The following is a 27,456-nucleotide window of genomic DNA, read 5'->3' as shown; positions in this document are numbered from 1 at the left end:
CTTCTCCTTTTCCCCTTGCTGCTGCTGATGGCACCCACGAACACCATTAAAATGGCAGCACTAAGATTCAGGTCACCGGGTGACTGGCTGGTGCATCTTTCATTGAAGACAGAATGCATGAACTAGGGAAGCCAGTAGATCATAGCTGATCCTTGAAACATTTTATTTATTTGGCAGGCAGACAGAGAGACAGAATCTTCTATGAGAGAGTGGGACAGAGAGACCTTCCATCTGCTGTTTCATGCCTCAAATTGCCCCAATTAGCCAAGGCTGGGTTAGGCCAATGCCAGAAACCAGGAATTCTATCCTGGTCTCCCACGTGGGTGGCTGGACCTCAAACTTTGAGCCATCATTTGCTAACTTTCCAGGTGCATTAGCAGGAAGCTGGATTGGAAATAGAGCAGTCAGTCTTGAACCAGCACTCTGATATGGGATGCTAGCATTGAAAAAAGCTGCTTAACCTGATGTGTCACAACCCTGCATCCCAGCTGTACCATATTTTTTAAAAGATTTTATTTTATTTATTTGAAAGAGAGTTACAGAGAGAGGTAGAGACAGAGAGAGAGGTCTTCCATCTGCTGGCTCACTCCCCAGATGGTCGCAATGGCTGGAGCTGTGCTGATCCGAAGCCAGGAGCCAGGAATTTCTTCCAGGTGTCCCAAGTGGGTGCAGGAGCCCAAGCACTTGAGCCATCTTCCACTGCTTTCCTAGGTCATCAGCAGAGAGCTGGATAGGAAGTGGAACAGCCAGGATTTGAACCGGCGCCCATTTGGGATGCTGGTGCTGCCGGCTTTGGCTCAACCTATTATGCCACAACGCTGGCCCCTCTCATCTTCTTTTCTTCAAAAATTTTTTATTTCGGGGTGGGCATTGTGACACAGCGATATAGGCTGGTGCTTGGGATATGTGCATCCCACATTGGAGTTGAAGTTCATATTCTGGCTCCCCTGCTTCCGATCTGGCTTCCCACAAATGCGTGCTGGGCAGCAGTGGGTGATGGCCCAGGAGCTTGGGCGCTTGCCTCCCATGAGCCTGTCCCTCAGCACAGACTCCCCCATGGCCATCCTTCAGCTTCCACAGCTGAACCAGTGAGGCCTGCCTGATCTTGGACTTTGAACCTCCAAACCGGGGTGCCCAAATAAACTTCCTTTCCTAAGTGGCTTGGCGCAGGTGTATAGTCAAGGTGGTGAGAATCTAACACGGTCGCCACTGGAAGCTCAGGAAGGGCCCGTGTCAGTGCAGCCGCCTCTCTCCTCTGTCATTATCACTGTGATCTCAATGGCCTGCAGTCGCTGCTCCAAGGCCCTGTCCTCTACCCTGGGGCCCTCACACATTGTTACCTCCACCAAGAGCACAGCCACAGCATGGGAGCTGGAATCATTTGTCTCCCACCCCAGGGTTCCAGGATCCAAGAAAACCCTGTGAGCTGTTGTGACTGCAGATGTGGGTGTGGCCTGCCACACTTCTGCCCCGCCCCTTCCGGAGGTGACATCAGAGCCCCGCCTCCAGCCTGCCTCACCTCTTTCGGAAATAAGGGAGGGGCGGGTCAGCCTAACCTGCGCCTGCGCAGTCGAGTGACGGCGAATGCTTTATTAGGCCACAAAGCGTGTTGCATTCTGGGAGTCACGTGACGCTGCGGGCGCCAGCGCAGGCGGGAAGCTTCCGTTAGAGGCCGCGGTTTCCTCACAGGCTGTGCTGTGGGAGCCGTGTCCACAGGAGTTAGAGTAGGTGTCCCTTACCAGGAAGAAGCAGGTCCGGGTCTCAGCGTGGTGACACCAAAGCCAGCCTGGAGCCGCGCAGCTGGGGTGAGGTGAGGGCCGGGGTTTAGTAGGCGCATGCGCTGTCGGAAACGGCGGGGTGAACCTGGGGTGAGCCGGAGAGCATCAGGCTCCCTGGGGCCCATGTATCTACGTGGTCATGGTCCATTTGGGGGGTTTCGGGGTGACAGTGCTTGTGGGCGCGACATCAGGGATTCCTGTGACCGAGGCGCGTGCGTGCTGTGATGTGGGTTCGACCGCTTCCTTGTTTCTCTCCTCACAGCCCCTAAGGAAAAAATTTCAAACGTGAACACCGTTTGGACTTGTAACTGTGTTCTGGAGAAAGTAAACATAGGGTGGTCTTTAAAAAAAAAAAATTTATTTTTATTTATTTGAAAGGTAGAGACATGGAGAGGGAGAGAGGTCTTCCATCCACTGGTTCACTCCCCAAATGGCCCCAGCGGCTGGAGCTGAGCCAATCTGAAGCCAGGAGCTTCATCCGGGTCTCCAACGTGGGTGCAGGGGCCCAAGCACTTGGATCATCTCCCACTGCTTTCCCAGGCCCTAGCAGAGAGCTGGATCGGAAGTGGAGCAGCCGGGACTCGAACCAGCGCATATATGGGATGGCGCATATATGGGATGCCGGCACTGCAGGCGGTGGCTTTACCTGCTGCGCCACAGCGCCGACCCCAGGGTAGCCTTGATATGGAAAACTTGAGAGCTGGAAATGGCCATTAAGAGGTCTCCAGGAAGAAGGGAAACTGATGCCCAGAAAGTGGGATATGGCCAGGCAGATCCCATTGCCGGCAGCACTGTGGGATAGGACACTGTACTTCAGCGTTGCAGCGTTCCCGAAGATCTGGCCAAATAAACGGATGTCAACTCAGAGAGAGACTCAGGGCCATCTCACTTGTTTCTAGACGTGGGTGTGGGTGAGAGCAGGTGTAGCTTTTACACAGAACTTCAGCCCAGGTTCCAAGACAGGCTACCAGGTGGTGGACGCAAGTGTTGTTGGGGCAAAAATCGAGGTTCCTAAGAATTTCGTTTTCTCCTAGTATGTGAAGGTGGTGTGTGTTGGCTTGTTTTCTGTTATTTTGAATATGTACACATACTGTTCTGGGTATTCCAGTAAGTTTTTACAAATGCAGTTATACCATCACCAAGATGGAGAACAGACTGTCTCCACAAAAGAAGACTCCGTGGTACCATTCGTACTGAAACTCCTTCACCCCTTAACTGAGGATCCAATGAGTTACTAACCATCAGGAAATCATATAGTCTCTGTAGAGCTTAGGAATAAAGTTAGTATTGAAGAAACAGGCAGAGATAGAGAGCCTTTATTTAATAAGACACTAAAGTGTAACTCCTCTCCTCCCACTCCCTTCCATATGCGGGCCACAGCATACACACATAATACCTGTAGGCAGAAAAATGAGCTTTGTGGGTCATTGAAACCAAAGCTTCCAGGTAAGTATAAAAAGGCATTAAAAATTTTGTAGCAGGATGATATACGTCCTTTTCCACTGAGGATATTACTCAGCACCCTTAATGAAACTTGGAGAAATTCTGTGCTTTACTGGGTTGTATATTGTGTTACTTAAATCTGTATAGCAGAAAAATAGCAGCAGATCTAAAATCTTTTCAAATGATGTTAAACAGAAACACAAGTACTGCAAATAACCATGGCCCAAAGCAATGGGAATTCTCTTTTTTTTTTTTTTTAAAGATTGATTGATTGATTTGAAAGGCAGAGTTACAGAGAGGCAGAGGTGGGGGGGAGGTCTTCCATCCACTGGTTCACTCCCCAGATGGCCACCACAGACGGAGCTGGGCTAATCCGAAGCCAGGATCCAAGAGCTTCTCCTCAGTCTCCCATGCTGGTGCAGGGACCCAAGCACTTGGGCCATCTTCCACTGCTCTCCCAGGCCATAGCAGAGAGCTGGATCAGAAGTAGAGCAGCCAGTACTCGAACTGGCGCTCATATGGGATGCCAGCACTTCAGGTGGTGGCTTTACTCACTACACCTCAGCGCCGGCCCCCAACGATGGGAATTCTTACATCCTAGAAACCCATTTCCAAACTTTTGATCACGTATTGCATGGAACGTATTACATGCACTAAAACCTTTAACCATTGCAAAAATGAAGGTGAACCATTTCTGCACCTTTGTCTATGTGGGGATCATTACTGTTCATCCTAGGAGTGCAGGGGTTTATTGTACCCCTTCTTTCTATCCACATCCAAGGAGGTCCTCTAACAATGGTTAAGATGTATTAGATGTGGCCGGCGCCACGGCTCACTAGGCTAATCCTCCACCTTGCGGCGCCGGCGCACCAGGTTCTAGTCCCGGTCAGGGCACCGGATTCTGTCCCAGTTGCCCCTCTTCCAGGCCAGCTCTCTGCTGTGGCCAGGGAGTGCAGTGGAGGATGGCCCAAGTCCTTGGGTCCTGCACCCCATGGGAGACCAGGAGAAGCACCTGGCTCCTGCCATCGGAACAGTGCGGTGCGCCGGCTACAGCGCGCCAACCGCGGCGGCCATTGGAGGGTGAACCAACGGCAAAGAAAGACCTTTCTCTCTGTCTCTCTCTCTCTCTCTCACTGTCCACTCTGCCTGTCAAAAAAAAAAAAAGATGTATTAGATGTGGAAATATGACATCCTTGCTCATGAGGCCACTACCCTCCATAGAGTAGACACACAATACACTCCAGCTTCCCTGTTATCTCTCATCATTTACTTTCCCTCAAGGTCCTTATTTCCCAAGATTTACCCTTTGTTCACCATCTGTTTTCCTACAAAACATAAACACCATGATTCCAAGAATTTGTTTCATACCTGTTCATCCAGAGTCTAGAGTTTTTCTAGTTATTTGTGCTTAACTTTACATTTGAAGTCTGGCATATGAGAAATGTTGAAATATTGGCATGTAGGCCAGTGCCATGGCTCACTAGGCTAATCCTCTGCCTGCAGCACCAGCACCCAGGGTTCTAGTCCCTGTTGGGGCACCAGTTCTGTGCCGGTTTCTCTTCTTCTAGTCCAGCTCTCTGCTGTGGCCTGGGAAGGCAGTGGAGGATGGCCCAAGTGCTTGGGCCCTGCACCTGCATGGGAGACCAGGAGGAAGCACCCAGCTCCTGGCTTCGGATGGGTGTGGTGCACCGGTCGTGGCCGTAGCAGCCATTTGGGGGGTAAACCAACAGAAGGAAGACCTGTCTCTCTGTCTCTCTCTCTAACTCTGCCTGTCAAAAATAAATAATAACAAAGAAAAGAAATATTGACATGTGAAAAATGTTGAAATACTGATATCAAGAGGTGAGTGTTTGGCTCAGTGGTTAAGGAACTGCTGGAGACAAACTCATATGGAAATGCCTGGGATCAGGGCCCAGCTCCACTTCCAATTCAGCTTTCTGGTAATGTGCACTCTGGGAGGCAACAGGTAATGGCTCAAGCAGTTGGATTCATGCCATCCACATGGGAGATCCAGATGTAGTTCCAAACTGCTGCCTTAGGCCTGGTCTAACTCTAACTGTTGTGAGTATTTGGGAAGTGAACCAGTAGATGAAGGGTCTCTTTCCGAATAAAATGAAAATAAGTTAAAAATTAAAATTGGCATGAAGAGCATAGTTTCTCAGCAAGAAAGACTTGATTGGAACAGTTACCATGTCTTTGTCCCTTGCTGCATTTCTTATCATCTGACAGTTCTAAATTTAGAAGCCTAAGTTGACTCATAATACAGACACTAAAAGTATTACATATTTTGCTATAAAGTAAGTGTATTCATCTATTTCAACTGAGGTATCCAAATTTCCCTTATTTTATTTATATGACTGGTGTATCTTAGAACTAGCTTTGATTCTACTACATTATTTTATCCTTCTAATTAAAGGGTATGATTATGGTTATGATCTAATTAAAGGTTATGATACAATTTTCACATCCTCAAAGCATCTATTGTAGAGAAATGCCTTACTTCCTTCAGTAGCTATCCAATCACCTAACACAAATCCAAATCCTTTTAGAATTCCTTTTGAATGCCCTCTTTTGAGGTGGAGTTATTCTTATGGTAATCTACTATCTTTTGCCAAGGTCCACCTGTCTTAGCATGACATATAGTTGAGGTGAATGGTGATATAGGGGCAATCATAACCTCAAATCTTTCAAGTGCTTAAGAGTGGCAAAAATTTTTCCCATGCCCTTTTTTGTTTGTTATATTTAGAGACAGATTTGGTGGCTTCCATTTGTCTTTCCTATCACAATACTCCTCACTCCACAAGTCAGTAAATCAGTGCAGTCATTTTAATAGTTACTGAGTATGCCTATTTAGAACTGTGAAAATAATCACAGAATAGGTTGGGAGAGAGGGGTCTCACCAAGCCCACTGTGAGACAGAAGCTAAAAATCTGTTAATCATCTAACTTTCTTAGGTATCAACTGTGATTTGTTGACCAACATGTTGCTCAGAGCCTGAAATTAGTTCAGAGCCAGTGTTTAGTAATCCTGAATGCTCTGATCATTTCTTTATCCCTGATGTAGTCTCCCTGGTAAAAGGCCATAGGTCCCTTTGAGGAAGACTGGGAGAAATAATTAGCAATGTACCATGGTGCTTCCTCAATGGGAACCTGGCCTCTCCTTCATTCTGGAGCTGTTGGTTCTCTGCTCTGGGGTCCTCTCCTGTGTACTTTAGGACACCTGGTTCTACTCCCTACGTGTCTTCCACATTTCTCCTCTTTCTCACGTTTATATGTTGTTATACATAATGTATTGACTTACCTAATTGCCAACTAATTGACTCTGTGATAGTTAATTTTATGTCCACTTGATTGGGTTATGGGGTGCCCAAAAATTTGGTGAGACATGATTCTAGGTATATCTTTTTTTTTTTTTTTTGACAGGCAGAGTGGATAGTGAGAGACAGAGACAAAGGTCTTCCTTTTTGCCATTGGTTCACCCTCCAATGGCCGCTGTGGCCAGCGCATCTCGCTGATCTGAAGCCAGGAGCCAGGTGCTTCTCCTGGTCTCCCATGCGGGTGCAGGGCCCAAGGACTTGGGCCATCCTCCGCTGCCTTCCCAGGCCATAGCAGAGAGCTGGCCTGGAAGAGGGGCAACCGGGATAGAATCCGGTGCCCCAACCGGGACTAGAACCCGGTGTGCTGGTGCCGCAAGGCGGAGGATTAGCCTGTTAAGCCACGGCGCCGGCCTCTAGGTATATCTCTGATGGCACTTTAAAAAAAAAAAGATTTATTTATTTATTTGAAAGTCAGAGTTACACAGAGAGAGGAGAGGCAGAGAGAGAGAGATCTTCCATCTGATGGTTCACTCCCCAGTTGGCTGCAATGGCCGGAACTGTGTCAATCTGAAGCCAGGAGCCAGGAGTCTCTTCCAGGTCTCCCATGTGGGTGCAGGGGCCCAAGGACTTGAGCCATCTTCTACTGCTTTTCCAGGCCATAGCAGAGAGCTGGACCAGAAGTGGAGCAGCCAGGACTAGAACTGGCACCCATATGGGATGCCAGCGCTTCAGGCCAGGTGTTAACTCACTGCGCCACAGCGCCGGCCCCTGATGGCACGTTTTGAAATTAATATTTGAATTGGAAGAATGAATTCCTAGTGTGCATTTGATGAATGGCTCTCTATAGAAATAATTAAGCAGAAAGAGTTATAAAAGTAGGAACTTGATCCCACAGAATTAATGTCCTATGAGAAGACATACCAGAGAGGATATTCTCTCTCTGCTGGTGAATGCATATAGAACAAACAAGGTTATCCCAGAGCAAGAAGAGATGATCTACAATGCAAGAAGAGTTCTCACCATTAACTGAATTGGCTGAAATCTTGATATTAGATCTCACAATTTTTTTTCTTAATTTACATGGTATGGTCCATGGTATTCTTTGTGGCAGCCTGAGCACACTAACACAGATCTTGGTATTGAACACTGTTGTGCTGCTAAATGCTAAATGCTGGAAACAGGCAATGCCTATGAGGCTTGAAGAGTTTTGAGGTACACACCAGCAAAATATTGCCATGAACAGACAATTGGTAGAAATACGGAAGGTACAGGCTATTCTGTTGAGATTTCAGGTAGAAATGTGAGCGAGGTTATTGGAAACTGGAGGAAAGGTGATCCTTTCTGGCAAAGAACTTTAACTCTCTTCTACTGCTTTTTGGAAAGCGGAATTTGGGAGCCTTGAAATAGGACATTCAACAGATTTCTAAGAAAAGTGTTAGAGTAGGTTGGTTCCTCCTCATTGCTTTTAATAAAATACAAGGAAAAAGGTGAATGGGATGAATAATCAGAAAGGAATCAGAATTTAAATTTCTGGAATATTCCCAGTCTGTCCATATTGCACAAATTGAGAAAACATATTCAGAAGAAAACACCAATAGTATTGCTGGACCATCAGCTAATAAAAAGAATCCAGGATTGGAGCCAACATTGTGACACCGTGAGTTAGGCTTCCACCTGTGATGCCAGCACCCTGTATGAGCACTACAGCAGTTCATGTTCCAGCTGCTCTCCTTCTGAGCCAGCTCCCTGCTGGTGCACCTGGGAAAGCAGTGGAAGATGGTGCAAGTGATCAGGTCCCTGCACCACATGGGAGACCCTGATGGAGTTCAATGCTCCTGGGGTTAGCCTGGCCCAGCCCAGGCCTTTGCAGCCATTTAGGGAGTGAACCAGTGGATGGAAGATCTCTGTCTCTCCCTTTCTCTGTAACTCTGCCTTTCAAATGAATAAATAAATATTTTTTTAAAAAATAGTACAGGATTGTCAGCAAGAAACATTGCCTGTTCCAACTCAAAAGGAAAGAGGATGAAATGAAGAATGGCTGTCAGACTTGAGACTCTAGAATGGCTGGGTGATAAATTTGTTCTTCTGCAAGCATGCTTAACCCTTCCAGAATTGTGATGAGGGCTGGCACTGTGGTGTAGTGGGTTAAGCCACCACCTGCAATGCCAGCAACCCATATGGACACTGGTTTGGGTTCCAGCCGCTCTGCTTCCAATCTAGCTTCTTGCTGTTGGCCTGGGAGAGCACTGGAAGATGGCCCAAGTGCTTGAGCCCCTGCACCTGTGTGGGAGACTCAGAAGAATCTCCTGGCTCCTGGCTTCAGGAGCCATCTGGGGAGTGAACCAGCAAATGGAAGATGTCTCTGTCTCTCCCTATCTCTGTAACTCTGTCTCTAAAATAAATAAATAAATCTTCTTTTAAAAAAAAAAGTCTTTTTGGTTTGTCAACTGGAAAATGACAGTGTGCCTGCAGACACACCACTCTCAGCAAACACTCATGATGGCTAGAACTACATAGAAAACTATAACCCTTACCCAAACTATGAATAGCTCTACAGTTTAACAGGGCAGTTATTTTGTCAGTTATTGTGTATAGTAGCAGAAATGATAATGTCAAACATTAGAGCAAATGTCACACGTTGTCAGGCCTATTCCATAACCAGGTTGGATCTACACAAGAACAAAGATACTAACTATAAAAAATAAGTTCCAAACAAATGACAAAAATCTCCCTCTCCTAACATTACTAGTGCTTTTTTTTTTTTCCTCCTTCTTTTTAAAGATTTATTTCAAAGATAGAGTGACAGGGATTCCCCATCTCCTGGTTCATTCCCCAAATACCTACAATAGCCATGGCTTGCCAGGCCAAAGCAGGAGCCAGGAACTCCATCTGGATCTCCCATGAGGATGGCAGGAATCCAAGTACTTGGGCCAGAATCTGCTGCCTCCCAGATGCATTAGCAGGAAGCTAGATTGGAAGTAAGTAGGAGCTGGGACTTGAACTGCTATTCTGCTATGGTATGTGGTGTTCCAACCTGTGTCACCATTTCTGCCCTGACAGGTTCTTACAAATAGGTTTAGCTTCACTGTATTCTTTCTCTCTGTAGAACATAAGATTAACAGTGACAGAATTTTTTTTTTAATTATTTGAAAGAGCTAGAGAGAGAGAGAGATTCAGAGATCTTTCATCTGCTGGTTCATGCCCAGATGGCCGCCACAGGTGGGGCTGGGCCAGGCTGAAATCAGGAGCCAGAAGCTTCCTCCAGTTTTCCCATGTGGGTAGCAGGGGCCCAAACACCTCAGCCATCTGCTGCTTCTCTTGGGCCATTGGCAGGGAGCTGCATCAGAAGCAGAGAAACTGACATGAGCTGGTGCCCGTATGGGGAACGCCATTATGCCACAGTGACAGAATTCTTTTCACCTTCTCAAACAAATATGAAGTAACATCTTGATTCTTTTAATAGCAATCACCTACCACAAGTGTGAATAATATGTCCCATTAGGCGCCCTGCTACTGATAATACGTCATTAATGCTTTATGGTTCAGTGTGCCACTGTCTTTGACTACAGGTGTGACCATGGCAACCTTTGATAATAAAACCATGACTAAGTCTTTGCTATCATGAAAAGTTAGTTTTATTACAAAATGTGTTATATGTAGGAATAAAAAATAAAACATACCCAAAGAGGATTTTGAACTCAAATGCACTTGCTAATATTGCACCAGAATGTATAGTTAACTTGATAAAAATTATATATATTTTTTTTAATTTTTGACAGGCAGAGTGGATAGTGAGAGAGAGACAGAGAGAAAGGTCTTCCTTTTTTGCCGTTGGTTCACCCTCCAATGGCCGCCGCGGTAGGCGCACTGCACCGGCGCACCGCGCTGTTCCGATGGCAGGAGCCAGGTGCTTCTCCTGGTCTCCCATGGGGTGCAGGGCCCAAGAACTTGGGCCATCCTCCACTGCACTCCCGGGCCACAGCAGAGAGCTGGCCTGGAAGAGGGGCAACCGGGACAGGATCGGCGCCCCGACCGGGACTAGAACCTGGTGTGCCGACGCCGCAAGGCAAAGGATTAGCCTACTGAGCCGCGGCGCCGGCAAAAATTATATTATTTTAAATAGCAGTAAATGTAAAGGATACTTTTTAAAGATATCCTCTCAGGAAAACATAGGGTTTGTTAATATGCAGATGATTTAAGAGCATTTGATATTTCTGAGAAACGCACACAGCAATGTTGCTTCAGAAAAATGCAGATTTTAATCACATACAGTTGGATACAGTTGAAATGTACCTGTTGAGTATACTTTGAGAATTAGGCATACCCACAATTTTGTAACATGGAAGGACTGGGGGAGAGCAGTCACTGCATATTGCGTTAGGGGAATAAACTCTCATAGTTCTTTCTGACTGCACCATTCTAGTTGTCGTGGTAGGATCAGTAACATAGAGTCACTAACAGTATTAACAACAGAACTGTACAAATTAGACCTTATGGGAGTACAGTCTAAAGCAAGCAGGAAGACACAGCATCAGAGAATATTCCATCTCAAATTTCCATGATAGCCCAAATTAGCTGCTTGGTACACATGAGGTTTAGAGGTAAAATGCCAAGCTATGGGTAGATCTTTGACAGGAGCCTGTGAATATAAATGTGGAAATCTACACATCTTGAAAATGGGAGTCAGGTAGTTGGGTGTTTTGAAAATACTCTTGATTTGGCAGAGGGTGGGAAAAAAAAAAAAACCACAGGGAAATTGGCAGGAAGCAGGTACACACCCAGGGTGTATAATGGCTGCCTCCCAGTGTAATGGTTCTGCTATTGGATTAATGTCTTCATTTTTAAAACTTAAAGACCAAATAGGATGATTTTCCTCTTTCTGAGGTTATTATTTTCATGAGATGGAAGTTTTTATTTTTATCAGACAGAAACCTATCTCTCATCCACTAGTTCATTTCCTAAATGCCCACAATAGCCAGAGATAGGCCAGGCCCAAGCACAGAATTCAATCTGGGTTTCCTACATGGGTAGCAGGAACCCAGGTATTCAACCCATGATCTGCTGCTTTGTAGGGTGCACATTGGCAGAAAATTAGAAGTGGCAGCTTAACTTCTCTGCCAAACACTTACCCCTCTTATTCATTTTAGACTAGAAAACTCTTAGGAATGTTGGGTTATTAGTGAATTGTAATATGGAACCATAAAGAGAGTATATTCTAGAAAGTGAAGAGGTCTGTGTCCAACTCTACAGACTTTATCTTACAACAGATGTCTCTTAATTCTAACTTTATCATATAAATCCTAACAGAATAATACATGAGACTGTGGTAAACTGTGATAACTGATTATAAACTCTGATAAACTGCATTCTTTCCACTTTATTCCAGGAATTTAATAACAAAAAAAATGGAATAATGCTATTCTGTCCTAGAAATTGAGGAAGAAACAGTTATTCTCACAATAAAGGAGAATTTATATATGTGTGTGTGTGTATATATATATATATATTTTTTTTAAATATATATGTATTTTAAAGAGATCCAGTACTTTCCATATAAACCCAATAGGGAAAACCCCAACAATTACCAATTTGTCATTTTTTAATTGTCTCATATTTAGAGACTGATTGAAAAAACATATAAAATTAAACTTAATTGTTCATTAGAATTACACTTCAATTCATCAATGGCTTTAAAATAAACAAAAGTCTTGCATACATCAGAAAGCCCTGCCCATTAAACTTCTGTAACATACCTTAGGGAAGAGAATGTTCTCACCTTAAAGTTTCTTTGCAAAAGTAAGAAGTCCTCAGTTGATATGACATGGTACGTTATACAGGAGTGACATTGCATCTAGCTTTCTGTGTTACATTCACGGGACTTCTCTACAGTAGGAAATTCATAGCTTTGGAACTCTTTGTTGAAATTGGAAACTGGGGTTGGCGCTGTGGCATAGCGGGTAAAGCTGCCACCTGCAGTGCTGGCATCCCATATGGGTACCAGTTTGAGTCCCGGCTGCTCCATTTCCGACCCAGCTCTCTGTTATGGCCTGGGAAAGCAGTAGAGGATGGCACAAGTGCTTGAGCGCCTGCACCCGTGTGAGAAGCCCAGAAGAAGCTCCTGGCTCCTGGCTTCAGATCAGCACAGCTCCGGCCATTGCAGCCAATTGGAGAGTGAAACAGCGGATGGAAGACCTCTCTCTCTGCCTCTCTCCTCTCTGTATACCTCTGCCTTTCCAATAAATAAATCTTAAAAAAAAAAAAATTGGAAACTCCTCCTTACTCCTCACCTTCAAAGGGTTTCTATCCAGTGTGCATCGTCACATGTTTCTGCAAGGACCTGGACAAACAGAAAGCTTTCCCGCATTGCTTACAAACATAAAGTTTCTCCCCACTGTGGGTGCGCTCATGCCTCTGAGAGGAGCTGCGAAGACTGAAAGCCTTCCCACATTCTTTGCATTTGTACGGCTTCTCTCCAGTGTGCACCCTCATGTGTCCCTGGAAGCTTGTAGGGTAAATGAAGGCCTTGCCGCATTCCTTACATTCGTAGGGTTTCTCTCCAGTGTGAGTTCTCTCGTGTATCTGCACGTAACTGGAACAACTGAAGGCTTTCCCGCACTGTTTGCATGTGTAAGGCTTCTCCCCAGTGTGAGTTCTCTCGTGGGTCCTCAGTGCACTGAGATAGCTAAAGGCTTTCCCGCACTCCCTGCACTTGTAAGGCCCGTCGCCCGTGTGCGTTATCATATGTCTTCGAAAGTTCTCCACGGAAATGAAGGCTTTCGCACACTGCTTGCATTCATAGGGTTTTTCCCCAGTGTGATTCCTTTCATGGATCTGCAGATCCAGAGGGTAATTGAAGGTTTTCCCACATTTTTTGCATTTGTAGGGTTTCTCGCCGGTGTGAGTCCTTTCATGGATGCGACAGTAACTGAGCCGGCTGAAGGCCTTCCCACATTCTTTACATTTATAGGGTTTCTCTCCCGTGTGCACCCTCAGGTGCACTCGAAAGGCTGGCCGAGCACGGAAGGCTTTCCCACAGTCCTTACATTTGTAAGGTTTCTCTCCAGTGTGAGTCCTTTCGTGAATCTGGATGGAAGTAGAGCATCTGAAGGCCTTACCGCATTGCTTACACGCATAGGGCTTCTCGCCAGTGTGGATTCTCTCGTGTACTCGTAAAAAACTGGGACGAATGAATGCCTTCCCGCATTCCTGGCATTTATATGGCCTGTCTCCATTGTGCGTGATCATGTGTGTTTGCACGCTTGTGCGGGAAATGAAGGCCTTGCCGCATTCCTTACACGTGTAGGGTTTCTCGCCAGTGTGAGTTCTCTCATGTATCTGAATAGAACTGGGACAACTGAAGGCTTTGCCACACTTCTTACATGCATAGGGCTTTTCTCCCGTGTGAATCCTCTCATGGATTCGGAGAGAACTGGAAGAACTGAGGGATTTACCGCAATACTGGCACTCATAGGGCTTCTCCCCTGTGTGAGTCTGTTCGTGTGTTTGAAAAGGTTGGTGATAGATGAAGGTTTTCCCACACTGTTGACATTGATAGGGGTTTTCTCCGGTGTGTGTCCTTTCATGTCTCTGGAAGGATTTGAGATAACTGAAGGCATTCCCACACACCTTACATCTGTAAGGCTTCTCTCCGTACTTAGAGCCTGCTAGTTTGTATCCAGCATGAGATCTGATATGCCTAACAAGGGATGAATGAAGCACGTAGTCTTTCCCACACACAGTACATTCATAAGGTTTTACTCCAGTCCTTTTCTCGGTCAGGCTGAGACTTAGAATCTGGCTGAAAGTATCTCCACACTGACTCTCTTTCTTACTTTCACAGTTTCTCTCCACCACACAACTTCTGTTAAAAAAAAAAAAAAGTACATTAATAATGGTTCTTAATGATTTTATATTTTGAACAATTACTAGAATTTAATTTGTATCATTTTCAGAGAAACTAGCTTTTCTGCCTTGTCTGAGCTGTTTGAAAATGAATATATTCAATGCTCTACAAGAGCACTCCCTTACAGCTGTTATCAAAATGGTGGTATATGTATTATGTAAAAATTTGAGAGGAAGAGAAAGAAAAAGAGACATAGAACTCACATTTACTAGCTCACTTCTCAAATGCCAGCAAGATCCAGGGCTGGGCCAGACCAAAGCCAGGAGCTGGGAATTCAATCCGAGCCTCCCATGTGGGTGGCTGGGACCAAGACCCAGCACCTCCTGCTTCCCAGGGTGTGCATTAGCAGAAAGTTGAAATCGGGATCAGAGCCAGGGCTCACACCCAAGCCCTCCAATATGGGATGCCAGTGTCCCAAATAGTGACTTCACTGCTGGGCCAAACACCCACCCACTTACATATGGTTTCTTAAGAATGCTTTCAAGTAAAGTATTTTTCAGACAGTAAATATCTCACTTGAGAAAACTTTTTTTTTTTTTTTTTGGTGAAAATTTCTAAGAACAAATATAAGCCTAAGTTTTTTGTTTTTTGGTTTTTTTTTTCTTTCTTTTGAAACTTCTAATTTTCATCCATACTAAGACCATTCTGAGAGACACTGCTTTCTCTTGTGAACAACTCACCTTAGAGTTCTTGCTTGTTTTTTGTACTGATCTTTAGTGTTCTGCTCTTCCTGTTTTTGTTCTAAAATGGAAACCCAGAAAAATCATTATAAAGTAATAGAAAATACAAAGTATAGGTCTACAATGAGAGGTGACCTCACCTGGTTTATTTACCAAACTCTACTCCATTTCCACATTTCAAATCTTGAACTAGTTAGGGTGAGCAAGAAACAGTCTGTTCTGGAACTGACTAGGCGATGGAAAGGTGTCATCCTTACCTACAGAGGCCAAGTTCCTGATGGTTTCCTGCATCACATCTCTGTAGAGTTTCTTTTGTGAAGGATTCAATAGAGCCCACTCCTCCCGGGTGAAGTTCACAGACACATCCTCAAAGATCACTGAATCCTAAAACGTCCCACATATGTATCAGTGAGGAATTAGTGAGATAGCACTGCGGAATCTATATATACTCAATTCATAAAAAAAGTTCACATGCAATTCTGTGTTAACATTCATTGTATGACTTGGTTGTCAAACCTTTGACTGTCCACCCTCACGTTAAGTTTAGTGGCACCTTGAACACATAGACCTGTCTACACTTTCACTGTGGCCACTGCAAGTCTTACTGCTCTCTAAAGGCAGTATCCAGTTCAGCTTAGAGAAATCTTACACAAAGGAAACAAACTTGAAGATCATCCATTCTTGGAACTAACGAGAAAGTGTAATGAAGCTGAAGACTGCGCTGCCAGCCTACAGAAGTCAACTGTGCTCTAATGCAGGGGTGGGGAACCTTTATTTCTGCCAAGGGCCATTTGGAACTTATAACATCATTTGCAGGCCATTACAAAATTGTCAATTTAAAATTAGCCTGCCACAGATGTACTGAATTTGGAGTCCCACTTGGTGGCTGCCTTGGCCAGGCCAGAGTAGATGATTTCACAGGCATTATAAGGCCCATGGGCCATTCCCCAGCCCTGCTATGCAGGATATAAACACTGTCAACTGATTTCTTTCTTTGTTATTTGAGAGTGAGCTTGCATTTGCCAAATGCAATTACCTCAAATGCCTGCAGTGGTCCCAGGTCTGGTACAAAGCTAGGAACCTAATACATGTATCCCATATAGGTGGCAAGAACCCAATCACTTGAGCCACCACTGCTGCCCCAGGGTCTGCATCATCAGGTAACTGGAGCCAGGCGTTGAACCCAGGCACCCCCGTACAGGATATGGGCTCTAAACTGCCAGGCCAAACATCTGCCCTGTCAGCTCTTTTCTGATAGATCAGAGGCTCTTTCAACAACCATTTAGGGGGAGGAAAAAAGACACAGAGCTTACACTTTTCACAACAGTTAATCCAAAAGGGTTAAGATAAGGATATTTCAAAGTTTGTGGAAAATACAGCTAAAAGATAAGTTCATTTTGGTACAAAAAAAATTTTGAAATCTATGGAAATTTGTTAATACAAATAAACTTTTATTAAGACAAAATTTGCATCAGAGTAAACTTATCTTTTAATTCAACTTTATGGAAATGAGAAAACCATGAAACAGTAAAACTGATCTTTGCATGTCAAGATACTGTTGGTGGAATCATGGATGAATGGACAAGTGGAATTTAAAAGTTTGTTTTGTTTGGTTTGGTTTTTTGTTTTTTTTTTTTTGTTTTTTTTTTTTAGATTATGTTACTTAAAAGGCAGAATTATAGAGAGGGAGAGGAGAGACACAGAGAGAGAGAGAGAGAGATCTTCCATCCACTGGTTCACTCCCCAAATGACCGCAACAGTCAGGGCTGTTTCATTTAATTGATTTGAGCTTATTTCTGTAAGCCATTTTATGGGGCTCTGTGAGTCTGAGACCAGTAAAGTAGTAAAGTGAGAACATTCCACAGAATTTCATACTCAGAGGCCTAGAAGTGAACTGAGTACTTCATTATTATCAGTACTGTCCGGATGGCGAATTTCCTGGTGAAGCCTTTTATGGTGGACTTGGTGTATGTACGGTTGTGTCACCTTGATGTATATTTTGGCACCACACGTGAGGAAAGAGGTTCCCTGGGTTCTTTCACCACAAAGAGGCAGTTGTTACTTATCCAAGAATGTATAAAATATGCAAATGGGGCCAACTGTCAGCCAGTTCTGGGATGACCGCCTGATGTTTGGTTGGTTGTGATCTTGGATCTCGTGTATCAGACACATCACAATTTGGGGATGAAACACAGTAACTGTCCACAGGCCTCCATCATACACAAATGAGGCAAAATTGTCCAGAAAGTCTGCAGGCTGTCATTGTTGTGCACTCAGTCCAAAGCAGCCCCACATGAGAGCGACGTTACCCCAGACATGTTATCTGGTACATGACTGAGGGAAGAGGCAGCCGCCCCGTTTGCTCCATCGTATAGAAAGGAAGTCTCGGGAATCACACTGTGCATATGGGAGGCACCATTTCCAGGACCCAAAGCTGAATGGCCATCTGCTCTGGGCCTGTGAGAGCCTCTTATTTGCAGGAGAACCCAGTACATGGCACCTCTCCTGTTACAGAGTGTGAGTTCAAGAAGGGAAATTGGTTGCGTTAGGAACATACAGACAATGGGCAGTGTCCCCAAGAGTGATTTCAGGAGGTGTGAGAAGAGGTTGCTGAGGCCTCTGGTGTGAACGAGACCCTGAAGGAACTGAAGGGAGTGCCTGTTGTGCTAAGGGCACCCATGCAAAGAAGGGCATACGCAAATCACAGCCAGAAATGGGCTTACATACAATTTATAAAGGACAGTGTTGTCTCCCTAACATCAAAAGCGCCTGCACGAGGTGCTGGGTTCTGAGAGGGCTCTAACTGTCTTACAAGCATTACACAGTGAGCCAGCAGTTTGAAGAGCCAACTATTAGCAAGTTGCCTAATTTTCAGGAACTTGACCAAAGTGTCAGGGCCTCTCATATCACATGTATCTAGCGATGGCCCAGTCTTTTTTTTAGGGGTGGTGGTGGTGGGGAGTGGATAAGTGCCTTTTTTTCAATATTTGACTGCCTCAATGAACGTCACATGCCCTCCAAAGTAGATGCCATTAATGTGATGCTGTACCTCTACGAGAAAGGTGGCTGCCACTGTGCTCTTGCCTTTACAAAGAGTGTGTGTGCTGAGAGGCTGTTGAGAGACTCAGAGAGCCATCAGGTAAATGTCCATCAGATTTCCTCAAAGGTGAGGGCAAACTGCAGCCAAGAGGCTGTGAAATAGACACCAAACAGCCTTCTACAAACCTGTGACAGCAGATTTGCAAGTTGCTAACCGGGTGGTGTCCGTAATTTCCATAAAGTTGTGTATGGGCCTAGGGGGATGAGGGGTGGGATTCACAGCACTGCAGTGATCCAGTGTGAGGTGTCACTCATTCCTTCCAGGTTTAAAAACAGCCCAAATTACAATTTTAAAAGAACCTAGGGTTAATCACCCCTTCCAATATAAGTTTTATATAATGAACGTTAATCCTTCAAGGTCTTGTTCAATTTACTTGAGCCATATTAACCAATTTAGATGGTGTGTAACACACAAGTGGCCCCATTTTGTCAAGCCTGCTTATGAGCACTAAAAACTGGTTTAAAATTTATGATTTGGGGCAGACATTTTGATACAGTGGGTTAAGCTGCTGCTTGGGATGCCTGCATCCCATATCAGGACTCTGGTTCAAGTCTAGGCTCCTCTGCCTCTGACCCTGCTCTCTGCTAATGTGCCCCGGAAGGCAACAGCTGAAGGCCCAAGTGCTTGGGTTCCTGCCAATCATGTGGGAGACCAGGATGAGGTGGTTGGCTCCTGGCTGTGGCCTGGCTCAGCCCTGGCTGTTATGGGCATTTTGGGGAGTAAACCATTTGGAAGATACCTCTCTCTCTCTCTCTCTGCCTTTCAAATAAATAAATCTTTCAGAAATTTATGATTCATTGGTTTAGAGCTTCCATGCTCACTAGGAGATTATTTAATACAATGGGTGGTTTGACCACGGAGAATTTAGGCAGGATGATTTCACATTTAGTAACACCACTAACACCACTAGGGATGCCTTGCGTAAATTCAGTGGGATCCCAAGTTATAAGTATGGTAATAACCATGTAGTCTGACCGATTGTATTGATTAATCGCATAAAGGTTTGTTAATTAGTGTATTATCAAAAATGTTAAAATTAATTACAAGCCTATCTTGTAAAGGCCTCAAACCCACACAGTGAGTACCCTTTAGCAGCTTTGTTGCGTAGCTTCCGCCAGCACGTTTTGGATTTCCAGTTGGGTCAAACTGTGGCCTTTTCATTCACTATTTTCAAATGTGTTCCCTTCTCCCTTTGTTTTTGTTTCTGTTTGTTACAGGATGGACTTCCGGGTAGAGGGTGGCCTTTCTACTTAGAATACTCTAAATCTGTTGTCATCAGGGTTAGGGCCCTCCCCATGGCAAAGATTGGGGAACGTCTGGCCCACAGGCCATATAAGGCCCATGACATCATTTGGTCTGGCCCTGCCAAGGCAACCACAGGCAGGATTCAAAATTCAGTAAATCTATAGCGGGCTGATTTTTAAGTTGATAATTTTGTATGACCCACAAATGTTATAAATGCCCAAATGGCCCTTGGCAGGAAAAGATTCTCCATCCCTGCCTGATAGGATTTAAGAACCCCATGCTTAAATTGGGTTCAATCTAACCTTTGCTGAGCCACAGGGTTGCATAGGTGTTGTCACCACTAACAAGGACAGTTAAGATGTTTGTTGTCATAGAGACAAACTTAGTGGCAAGTGCAGAGGTAGTATTCTTAGCTTGCCACCTAATGGCTGTCTTTCCCCTTTCCTAATAGGTCCATCTCTTATATAGGGAATAGTCCCACCCCCACCCTGTATATTAGGGCCAATCCAACATCACTTTAAAAACAAGACCTCCACCCAGGTCCACTTTAAGGAGGGCTCCCATCCTGTACTCCTCCCAAATGCCAAAAAATTAATGGAATATAGAACCCTGGCTTGGTAGGGCCCCACAGTGCAACACAGAGCCACGCAGCTCACAGCACAAATTCTCCAGCATACAGTAGATCCAGGACATACTGACCATCATGTAGCAGAGGGGGTTAGCAAGTCAAAGCAAGAAATGGACCCAGGGGGACACAGTCACTGGCTACACATCCTCATCATCACAGTGCCAACTGTCAGGATCACCTGTACACACACCGAGAGGGTATGGAAAGGCTTACTGTCCACATGATGAGGTCTCAGGGAGAGGGGGTCAGATCTCTTGGGCCAGGGCAAAATAGCTTCAGAGAGCAAGGAAGGGAGTTGGACCTGCATTTTTATTGTGATTGAACCTGGGCTTAGAGGATAGTGCCCCCTTCATTAGCAGGGCCATCTTCATTATGGCCCAGAGGGAAGCCCCAGGCTTTCTCAGCTTGTCCACCTGGGCAGCACAAAGGGGAAAAGAACAGGGTTGAAGCTATTAACAAGTATCAAATAACGCGAAGTCTGACCATTCACTGTAAGTGCAAATGGGCAAGAAAGCTACACATTTGCAACAGCTTGATTTTCTATAAAGAAACTAAAAGGATGCACAAGAAATTATCAAAACTAGTTATGAGGGTTTGGCTGGAGCAAGAGCCCTGGAGTGGACCAAGATATTGCTGCCTGGGAGTCTTCTTGAGTTAGACTTTTCTGTGTTACAGATTTGGTTTGGTTTTAAAGAGAGGTATATTTATTACTTTTCTAAAATTTATATTTACCTGAGAGGCAGAAAAGGGTAGACAGAGTACTCCCATCTGCTTGTTCACTCTTCAGATGCCCACAGTGGCTGAGGCTGGGCCCAGCTGAAGTTGGAACCTGAAATTCAAGCCAGGTCTCCAACATGGGTGGCAGAGACTCAGTTTCCTGGGCCATCACCGCTGCCTCCCAGGGTCTACATTAGCAGGAAGCTGGAATACAGAGTGGAGCTGGGACTTGAACTGGCATCTTAACTGCCAAACGCCTGCCTCAGTTTTATTTAAAATGGAGAAATTTATACAACACCATATTTTACCTTTTAAGTCTGTAACTTTAGTTGATACACTTTCCTTTAAAATTTTTAATTTCAGTCTTTCTAAATGGAAACAATTTTATGACCCTTTAAACACTGAGGGTTATAGACTCATAAAACCATTTTATAAATTTTGCAAAACTGTAAGACAAAATGTAAATTCTCAAGTCATTTATGTAAAAATGACAAGTTGCATCATACTTCCCACTATCTCTCCCACTGAAGGGTATTTTACGATGAATTTTTAGGCCGGCGCCGTGGCTTAACAGGCTAATCCTCCACCTTGCGGCACCGGCACACCGGGTTCTAGTCCCGGTTGGGGCACCAGATTCTATCCCAGTTGCCCCTCTTCCAGGCCAGCTCTCCGCTATGGCCCGGGAAGGCAGTGGAGGATGGCCCAAGTCCTTGGGCCCTGCACCTGCATGGGAGACCAGGAGAAGCACCTGGCTCCTGGCTTCGGATCAGCGAGATGCGCTGGCCGCAGCGGCCATTGGAGGGTGAACCAACGGCAAAAAGGAAGACCTTTCTCTCAGTCTCTCTCTCCCACTATCCATTCTGCCTGTCAAAAAAAAAAAGATGAATTTTTATAAGTATGAATGGTTTGGGCCTAATCCCTTAATATAGTAGGATTTTCAAAGACTACATAAACATGGAGTAGTTTTCCTGGTTCCTTTCAATTAAGATAAGAATTCAATAGCGTTTCCTCCTATCAATTAAACTATATGGGAGCAGGCATCTAACATAGCAGTTAAGATGTCCACCCTCCCATACTGGGATACCTGGGTTTGGCTCCTAACTGTAGCTTCCTGCCAGTGCACACCCTGGGAGGTCTGGGTACCTGCTACGTGCATTCCTGGCTCCCAGTTTCAGCCTTGCCCAGCCTTGGCCAATGTGGGCATGTTGGGGAGTGAACTAGAGGATGGGAATTTCTGTCTGTGAAAAAAAAAATGAAATTCATTTGCATTAGGAATAATAAAGCCTTTCCAATTCACAAGTTTCAAGAGGTATGCACACACAAAAACTGATCTAAAAATGACAAATTCACCCATGAACTTTAATACAACCATATCTTAGGTCCTCTCACCTAAAAGAAACAAAAGTTTCTAGTGGGTTCCAGAATTTTGTCTTAGTCCCAATCATATCTTAATCACAGCACATTTTCAAAGCCCCTCCCCCAAATTAAAAATCTTACAGACTCTAACAGGGAATAAAATTACAATGTGCTACAGCAAACTAGAGTGAAGAGTCACAATATTCAGTAGATTTCTTATTTACTAAGAAATAAGTCCAAATACTTGAATCAGCATACGTGAGCAGTGTTCTCAATGTGCGCAGTTTACATTCTGGGTGCACCTACACTACTGATGCCAAACTCAAAGGTAATGGCTGAAAACAGGGCCTTCACGCCTTCTCCTAACTCTGTACGTGGATCCCCAGCTCTCAGCGGCTTCACTTAGTCCCTAAGGCCCCTCCCAAAGTGGGTGTGAGCAGGCGGAAGCAGCTGCCAGAAGCAACCAGTGGTCCTTTGGTCAATTCCCTTTGCAGTCTAAGGGTCATCTTAACCCAGAGCCACTGGCCTCAAGCATCTGCTCTCCACCTCAGTGGCTCTGGACCACTTGAAATGAAGCACACACAGTGAAGAATGCAACAGATTCACTGAATCCCATGTTTATGGATCAAAGAAGAAAGAAATTGCAAGCCATTTTCGTTAATAAGAAAACCCGCAAGTCTCTATGCTTTTAGAAAGTGAAGATGCTGCGGCCGAGGTTGTGCCTCCCCCCATCCCGTATCAGAGTGCCTGATTTGAGTCCTGGTCACTCTACTTCCAATCCAGCTCCCTGCTAACGCACATCCTGTGAGACAACAGATCACGTTCAAGTACTTGAGTCACTGACACCCAGATGAGAAACCTGGTTGGAGCTGCTGGCTCCTGGCATTAACCTGGCCCAGCCTTGGGTGTTGCAGACATTTGGGGCGTGAACTAGTGGATGGGAGATATCCCTCTACCTTTCAAATACATAAACATTAAAAAAAAAAAAAAAAAAAGAGGGTCTGGCGCCGTGGTGCAGCAGGTCAAAGCCCTGGCCTCAATACCGGCATTCCATACGGGCACCGGTTCAAGACCTGCTGCTCCACTTCTGATCTAGCTCCCTGCTGATGCACCTGGAAAAGCAGCGGAGGGTGGTCCAAGTGCTTGGGCCTTTGCCACCCACGTGGGAGATGGTGAAGAAGCTCCTGGCTCCTGGCTTCGGTTCGACTCAAGCTCTGGCCATTGCGGCCATCTGGGGAGTGAACAAGCAGATGGAAGATCCCTCCCTCCCTCTCTTCTCTCTCTCTTCTCTCCCTCTCCCTCTCTCTGCCTCTCCTCTCTCTGTGTAACTCTGACTTTCAAATAAGTAAATAAATCTTTAAAAAAAAAAAAAGAAGAAGAAGAAGAGGAAGCAGCAGCGAGTAAGGCTTTGTAAGGCCACACACCTCGGGAGGGGCACTGCTGACCACAAGCTGTGGTTTGCAAAAACATCAAAACAACAACAACACCTCCACGCAGAGGAGCCCAGCGTGCCTGTGCCCAAGATAATGGGGAGACAGCGACACGGACTGCATGCAGCCGAGTTCCCAGCGGTCACTCTCTGCTTTTCTGGATTTCCACAAACAAGAACCGAGGCTCTCAACAAGAGCCAGCCACCCTCGCTCTATGAGAAACACGGTCGTCCAAACAGCGCGCGGATTTGAAACGCACGGCGCAGGGCAAACCGGACAACGGGGTTCTGGACCGGAGAGGGGACGCCGGCCTTTAGAGGGATCTGGGAATTCACAATCCGCCAGAGCTCGAAGGAGCTGTGTGCTTCGGGGCCAGGGTCGTGGGCCTCACACGGCAGCGGGGGAAGGAGAGCCCGGGGGCCCCACGGCTCCTCCCGCACCCCGAGTCCCGCTGTCCGCGCACCAGCCGGGGAGACGCACAGGGCGCCCGCGCCCCCGGCTGCCCCACGGCCCATCCGTCCGCTTCTCCGGCGTCTCCGGACCCTCGACCCCGCACGCACTCACCATCTCCCGGCCTCCGGGGCGCCCCGATCGCCCCACTCCGGCGCCCGCGGGTTACCCAGAAACCGTCCCCTGGTTACCAGCGAAGAGACGCGGAGACTGCGGCGGACGTGCCCGGTGACGTAAGCGCGCCGTTACGCAGCCTGGCCACACCCACCTTTCCCGGGAGGCCCCGCCCACTTTGGCCTGAGTGACAGCCCGCCTCGCGTGAGCGGAACCGGCTTCTGCTTTCCTGCCGCCTTCGTCCCATTCCGTGGGCGTTTGCATTGGAGCAGACGCCCTCCCGCAGCTGCCTCTGAAGGCGCAGACGCCAGGGGAGGCGCGAGGAAGTCCAGGCTCGGTTTGCAGATGGCGCGACCCCCTAGGGAGCTACCCTTGGACTTCAAGTCCAGCGCCACCGGGCCACCGAGGCAAGGCCACGTTGGAGCTGGAGGCTCCGATGTCCCCCAGGCGTCCAGGGCTTGGCGTGATGCTGAGCCGCCACTCAGGAAGTCGTGACCCTTGTGTAGAAACGGGGCCACTTCGGGTTGGGCCTGCCATACCTAAGAGCCTGGCCCCTTGATGGCACCCAGATGTATGTCCTCCACCCCACACATCTGGGGTTAGGAGAGGAATCCCTAGCTCTAGTGGGAAATCAGCCCCCACAACCCTCGCCTGGGCAAAGGGGTCCATCTCAGACCAACCACAAGCTGCGAGTTGTGTTCCGTCTGGCACTCAAGTTGCACATGTTACACTGATGGACGTTTCTTCCCACAGTGTGTCACTACAGAATTTTGAAATGTCGACGGGAGCGGGCGTTTGGTGCAGTGGAGAGGACACCGCTCAGGGTACACCAGCTCTCACAGCGTGCGGCTGAACCCCAGGTTCTCTGCTTCTGATCCAGCCCACTCGGGTCCCTAGCGCTCACGCAGGAGATCCAGCTGCCGCAGGCATTTGCAGGGTGAATGAGTGGGTTGAAGATCTGGCTCTCTGCCTTTCAAATAAAAATGGAAATATTTCTTTAAATGAAATGCAAGTAGCTATAATATTCTTAAGGCAATTGAATTAGATTTGCACTAAAATAAGTGGCAAAGACTGTTTGCCTTCTGGGACTTTAGTTAGAACCCCCTGAACCCTCTACCCAACAAGACCCATCCCTGCACTTTATAGAATCCACTTTGAGCAAGAATCCTGTTGTCAGTTTAGGGAGAATTCCCCCACCCTCTGTCTCTCCATCCCCACGCTCCCCAGATGATCTCTAATCACGTGGCCTGCTTTCAACCAGAATCCTGCCAAACTTGATGTCTCCTCTTACTAATTTTCCATCTATCAGTCTTTGCCATTTGCTCCTTGGCTATCAAATCCCCACTTCTGGTTGTGTTTTGAGTTGAGACTAGTTCTATACTGAATTCTCTTTCTCTACTGCAATAGTTTCTTGAATAAAATCTATCTTCACCATTATAACTTCTGTTTAGCTCTTTTAATGTAACAAGGACAACACAAGCATGTGTAAGTACGCCTTAACTTTTTATATTCTTAGGGGATTGGTTCAGAACTCCTAATACATTATGTATTTATTTGAACAGTTATGTTGTGTGATAAAATTCACATAATCCCTTTAGAATGTACAATTCAAGGGCAGACATTGAGGTGCGGTGAGTTAAGCCACTGCTTGGGGGGCCCACATTCCACCCAGGGGTGCTGGTTCAAGTCCTGGCTGTTTCGCTGCCCACTGAGCTTCCTGCCAATGTACCTGGGAAGCAGCAGGTAATGGCTCAAGTGCTTAAGTTCCTGCCAGGCTTGTGGGAGACCTGGATAGAGTTCCTGGGGCCTGGCTTCAGCCTGGCCCAGCTCCAGTGTTGTAGCCATTTTGAAAGTGAACCAGCAAATGGAAGATCTCTTTTCGTCTTCACTCTCTCTGTCACTCTTTCAAATAAATAAATAAATAAATATTTTTTTAAAGTTCATAGAAAATAGAATTAAAATACAAGTTGTTTTTTTTTTAAAGTGTACAATTCAGGTGTTTCCAGTATATTCACAGATATGTACAAACATCAGCACAGGCAATTTTGGAATATTTCCATCACCTTAAAATGAAACCCCTGATAAATAAATTTAAAAAAAAAAAAAGTGAAACCCCTGTACTCTGCAGCCATCATTCCTCTCTCTTCACATCTTCCTTCAATCCCCAGCTCCAAAAAACCAAAGATTTCCCTTTTGTCTCCATAGATTTCCCTTCTCGAAACTTTCACATGAATGGAACTACATAATATGAGGCCTTGTGACTGGCTTTGCTCACTTAGCATAACTGTCGCAGGAAACAACCATGTGTAGCATGTAGCAGCGCTTCATTCTCTCTCTCTCTCTCTCTCTCTCTCCTCTCTCTCTCTCTGCTTTTGAAATAATTTTAAAAATAAAACTAAAAAACAACAGTTATGAAACTGCAAGCAGCCCACTCCAGTCTTTATTTTTAATTAACTCACTTTTTTTAAGATTTATTTATTTTTTTGAAAGGCAGAGTTACAGAGAGGCAGAGGCAGAGAGAGAGAGAGAGAGAAAGAGGGAGAGAGAGGGGTCTTCCATCCACTGGTTCACTCCCCAAATGTCCACAATAGCCAGAGCTGTGCTGATCCAAAGTCAGGATCCAGGAGCTTTTTCCGGGTCGCCACATGGGTGTATCTTCTACTGCTTTCCCAGGCTATAGCAGAGAGCTGGATTGGAAATGGAACAGGCAGGACTCAAATTGGCAGGCATATGGGATGCCGGCACTGCAGGCGGTGGCCCTACCTGTTACACCACAGTGCCAGCTTGCTTTTATTTTTAAATTTAACTTTTCTACACAGGAAACCATTCTCAGATTTAGTCTTCTAAACACTAACAGTTGGGTGGTGGGCATGTGGCCTAGATTAAAGTGCCACTTGGGATAACTGCATCCCATATTGGGGAGCCTGGGTTCAAATCCCAGCTCTTTCTCTTGAACATAGCTTCCTGTTAATGCAAACTGGGAGACAGCAGGTGATGGCTCAAGTCACTGGGTCCCTGTCACCACTGGGGAGACTTGTATTGAGTTCATGGTTCCTGGCTTCAGCCTGGCACAGCCCCAGCTGGGGCTACACTGGTGTATGGAAGGTCTCTCTCGCTCTCACTCTGTGTGTGTGTGTGTGTCTTTCAAACAAATTTAAAAATTAAAAAATAGGGGCCAGCGCTGTGGCTTAGTTGGTAAAACCGCCGCCTGCAGCGCCGGCATCTCATATGGGCACCAGTTTGAGACCCAGCTGCTCCACTTCCCATCCAGCTCTCTGCTATGGCATGGGAAAGCA

At 45.9% G+C, this 27,456-nt stretch overlaps 1 protein-coding gene across 2 annotated transcripts; it reads right to left on the bottom strand.

Annotated features, from left to right (window-relative positions):
- Positions 1–156: 156 nt before the first annotated feature.
- On the bottom strand, positions 157–24,260 carry LOC133749589 (zinc finger protein 791-like). Of its 2 annotated transcripts, XM_062178830.1 has the most exons (5): positions 24,161–24,260; positions 15,378–15,504; positions 15,121–15,181; positions 12,825–14,398; positions 157–2,043 (listed from the first exon to the last, which is right to left on the bottom strand). In XM_062178830.1, exons 1-4 carry the CDS (start codon positions 24,161–24,163, stop codon positions 12,838–12,840), a joined length of 1,752 nt encoding a protein of 583 aa, XP_062034814.1. In that variant the 5' UTR covers positions 24,164–24,260; the 3' UTR covers positions 157–2,043; positions 12,825–12,837. The 2 variants fall into 2 exon arrangements, with proteins under 2 accessions (XP_062034814.1, XP_062034813.1); XM_062178829.1 differs by lacking the exon at positions 157–2,043 and having other exon boundaries at positions 10,677–14,398.
- Positions 24,261–27,456: the final 3,196 nt, after the last annotated feature.

This window comes from Lepus europaeus, chromosome 20, assembly GCF_033115175.1.
Source record: "Lepus europaeus isolate LE1 chromosome 20, mLepTim1.pri, whole genome shotgun sequence".
Taxonomy (NCBI): domain Eukaryota; kingdom Metazoa; phylum Chordata; class Mammalia; order Lagomorpha; family Leporidae; genus Lepus; species Lepus europaeus.
This window is presented reverse-complemented; position numbering and strand designations above follow the sequence as displayed.